This window comes from Galendromus occidentalis, unplaced genomic scaffold, assembly GCF_000255335.2.
Source record: "Galendromus occidentalis unplaced genomic scaffold, Mocc_1.1 scf7180000075860, whole genome shotgun sequence".
Taxonomy (NCBI): domain Eukaryota; kingdom Metazoa; phylum Arthropoda; class Arachnida; order Mesostigmata; family Phytoseiidae; genus Galendromus; species Galendromus occidentalis.
The window spans coordinates 715,696-719,729 of NW_003803850.1; the positions used below are offsets into that span (position 1 = coordinate 715,696).

At 48.3% G+C, this 4,034-nt stretch overlaps 2 protein-coding genes across 2 annotated transcripts; both read left to right on the forward strand.

The window, feature by feature from the left end:
* Positions 1-1,734: 1,734 nt before the first annotated feature.
* Positions 1,735-2,277, forward strand: LOC100903057 (uncharacterized). The gene has a single exon (XM_003738271.1). The coding sequence runs from the start codon at positions 1,735-1,737 to the stop codon at positions 2,275-2,277; it is 543 nt and encodes a 180-aa protein (XP_003738319.1).
* A 447-nt stretch (positions 2,278-2,724) lies between these two features.
* On the forward strand, positions 2,725-3,825 carry LOC100903200 (uncharacterized). Its single transcript, XM_003738272.1, has one exon. The coding sequence runs from the start codon at positions 2,725-2,727 to the stop codon at positions 3,823-3,825; it is 1,101 nt and encodes a 366-aa protein (XP_003738320.1).
* Positions 3,826-4,034: the final 209 nt, after the last annotated feature.

The window sequence follows — 4,034 nt, forward strand, 5'->3', positions numbered from 1 at the left end:
GAAATGTATATTCCCGTGGAGGGTCGGACTTTGAGAACGTTACGCTAATGGTCGCCGGGAATGCAGCGGGTGCGCTGGCGCCCATCGCGATCGTCTTGCGCCGGAAAAACCTGCCTGCCGCCCTGACCGATCTTATCCGTTGAGAATGGGTATTCCCCAACTCGGACCTGTATCCGTAAGAGTTAGCGCCTCGCTCAGAAGAGGCCCCACGTTAGATATACTCTCTCTCTTATATTTTCTGGTGAAGGTACAAAGACTGGTCTTGGTATCTTCAATGAATACTGGGCTCTCAGCCTTCATGCTGAAGTCAGCCCTACGTAGTTCGAGTCTCTCTTTACTCTCGCGTTACCACGCAAACTTATAATCTGAAATCTGCTCAACGAGAAGGTTCCGAACCTCCACACGTTATCAGCACGAAAAGCTCTACGGCTGAGTGAAAGCCCAGAAGCTTGAAGTCAACTTAGTATCTAGTACGAACTCGAATATTTGAAGACTTAAATATTCATCAAGTTCAAAATGTCACAAGCTGACTCCGGAGCGGCTAACGCAGCGGATAGGAAACCAGTAGTGCAGTGGCGTTCCTAGGGGGGGGCAACCGGGGCACGTGCCCCGGGCGCCGACTTCGGAGGGGCGCAAAATCGTGATTTCTGTTCATTTTAGCTAAGCGCGAATAGGGAGGTTAGAATTGATTCTAATACAGTGGAATTCAAAATTTATACAAGAGACAGTGAAGCTATCTCCTCCCGCAACATGGAGAGCCATCCTATTGGTCCGCTCGAGTGAAGCGAATGTCTCCAAGAGATATATGTACGTTCTCAGTGACCCTCGCTGATCCTCCTCCCCGTGTCTTTGCGCCACACGGAATTCACTATCTCGCTCTCTCGCCAAAGTTTGGCGCGTAAACAATTAAGGGTTCTGCGAGAAATACACACACATACATTACTGTGGAAATTCGGGTGAGTTCTGCGACTTCTCCGATGAAATTGAAGCTCCAAATCCATGACTCGAGTCACGGCGAAGCTCTCATGTTAGCTTGTTTTGCAGACTGAAGTATAGACATGAAACGAAATGGTATTAAGGAAAGCGGAGCTCAGGGCCGAAAACGAAGGAAATCGATCCATAGACAGACGGAGAAAAGTCGAAAGGTTCTCCTGTCATTTTTAGCTCGGATAAATCGACAACACCGCAAACTCTTCCGCGGGAACCCCATTTGATCACGATGAAGTACCACCGACTCCCCCTGATTCCCTTTGTGATAGCGATGAAATACCGTTGACTCCGACTGATTCTCTTCGTGCTCGCGATGAAATACCGTCGACTCCGACTGAATCTCTTCGTGCTCGCGATGAAATACCGTCGACTCCGACTGATTCTCTTCGTGCTCGCGATGAAATACCGTCGACTCCGACTGAATCTCTTCGTGATGGCCATGAAATACCGCCGACCCCGACTGATTCTCTTTATGACGGCGACTCAGACCCAGTGACTTCGGAAGAAATTTCCCGTGATACCAGTGTCACAGCATCATCAGTGAACGCTCCGGAAGACTCACTCATAACCAATGTCTCATCCACACCGGCAGCTATCGCCGAGCACGATCTTGGGCTACTGGAGTTTCACTCGAATTCCGGAAAAGTCACCGTCTCCGATAGTTTAAGAGTTGAGATGGTGACCCTAGGGAGCGAGTACTTTCAGAACAGAAACGGCCCTTTTTTTTCGACGCGGCGGAGATGCATGACTCAATCGTGGTTCTACAAAAGGTTGGGAAATGGCCTCGGCACAAAGATTCTCCGCACATGGCTCGTCTACTCTCCAACGAAGGGCGCAGCTTACTGCTTCTGCTGCCTTCTCTTCGCCAGAGCTGATGGACACAATTCAGCACTGACGTCCTCCCAAGGATTCACGAAGTGGAAAAATATAGAAAGGATGGATGCTCATGAAAATGCTCCGTCTCATAGAGCCTGTTTCGCTGATTGGAAAGAGCTCGAAAGAAATCTGAGAACTAATAGCGCTATCGATATCGAAGTGCAATCAGTGTATGCAACCGAGAAACAGAAATGGAGGTATGTTCTCAGCAGAATAAGTCACTGCATCAAATTCCTGGCTACACAGAATTTGCCACTCAGAGGCCACCGGGAAAACCAATGCGAAGACGTGGGTAATATCGGGAATTTTCTCGGCCTAATGAAGCTCGTCGCAAACTTCGACCCAATCATCAAGGACCACATGACTCGCGTCTCGGGGAAATCCGGGCTCGACGTCCTATCTGGGGTCTAGAACGCAGAATGAGCTCATTCATCTCATGGCAGGACAAGTGAAGGAAAAACTCCTGAGAAAAATCAGAAAGGCCAAATATTACGGGATTCTCGTGGATTCCACACCCGATCTTGCTCACAGAGAGCAACTTTCGTTCGTGTTGAGATATGTCGACGTTGATTATGAACAGAAAAAAGCTCAGGTCAGGGAGTCTTTCCTCGGCTTCGTTCAAGTACATGAAAGAATGCTGAGGCATTGGTAGCGACGATCTTGAAAAACTTGAGGACGACAAGCTGGATTTCGGGAACTGCCGGTCCCAATGCTATGACAATGCCGCCGTCATGGCCGGTCACCGCTCCGGTGTGAATCAACGGCTGCTCGAGAAGAATGGTTTAGTCGTTATTCGTGAATTGTGATAATCATTCCCTCAATCTAGCCGGCTTGCACTCTGCCCGCAGTGAACCAGCAATGATTAGCTTCTTCGCGACTATTGAAGCCCTGTACGCCTTCTTTTCCCGTTCGACTCTGCGATGGGAGAAGTTGAAAAAGACGATCCCCGTCGGACTGAAACGCGAGTCTGAAACAAGATGGAGCTCTCGCAGCGATGCTGTCAAAGTAGTCAGCACGCATGTCAGGGAGATTATCGATCTCCTGGATAAAATGTCTGATGACTCCTGCGACTCGGTAGAAACTAGAAGTGAGGCACGTCAGTTATTCACCCGCATGGTCTCGTATGAATTCTTGACGCTTCACGGCTTCTGGAATAACCTCCTGAGCAGAGTCGATAGGGTCCAGAAGAGACTCCAGGATCCCTCCATGAATTTCCATGAAGCTGCCAATGATCTGTCGTCTCTGAAGAACACCTTCTCCAGAGAAGGATGCGATTTCGTAGACGCAGCCATCACTGATGGCCAATGCCTCTGCGATGAATACGATGTAGCATTCGAGAAACGCAATAGGAGAAGAAGAAGTATGCCAGATGAACACCGAAACTCTGAAATCTCCGCTATACAAGAAATGCGCCGTGTTATGTACTCAACGATCGACCGGCTTCAGCGAGAAATGAGAGAAAGGTTCGAGCGACTGACAAACCTAGACAATACTTTCGGGTTCCTTCTCGACACTCAGCGGCTACTACAAGGCCAGCTGAACGAATTGAGGTCCGATTGTTTGTCATTTGCGAATATGTATTCGGATGATGTCGACGGTAACGACTTATACAGAGAGATATGTGATTGTAGGATGTTAGTCAGCGTGCGGGAGGAGTTACGATTAAGGAAACCCGAAGAACTCCTCAATTTCATCATAGAATACGGCGACGAGAGTGTCTTCCCCAATCTTCGGGTAGCGATACAAATACTACTGACGATTGCCGTCTCGATCGCCAGTTGCGAGCGATCCTTCAGCAAGCTTAAGCTCATCCTATCATACCTCCGAGCGTCAATGGGGCAAGACAGACTGATTGATCTCTCTATCATGAGCATAGAGAGAGAAGTCACCGAGGACACCGACTTCGAATCTTTAATCGATACCTTCGCTTCGGTGAAGGCTCGAAAAGTCGTATTTTAAACATGTGGTATATTGTGATACGTGGTAATTCGGAACCTTCGAATGTTTTAAGTTTAAACAGAGTGAAGAGATCAGAACAATAAATGTAAAGATGTATATGTAAAGTATACTGAAAACTCAATCCGTCGTCTTCTGTAGAAAAAAAAATCGACATGAAGGGGGCGCATTCCCGTCCTCTGCCCCGGGCGCAAAATGGGCTAGGAACGCCA

What these genes read in the sequence shown, in the direction of transcription:
- LOC100903057 (XM_003738271.1), top strand. Translation starts at nt 1,735, where the DNA reads ATGACTCAATCGTGGTTCTACAAAAGGTTGGGAAATGGCCTCGGCACA.
- LOC100903200 (XM_003738272.1), top strand. Translation starts at nt 2,725, where the DNA reads ATGATTAGCTTCTTCGCGACTATTGAAGCCCTGTACGCCTTCTTTTCC.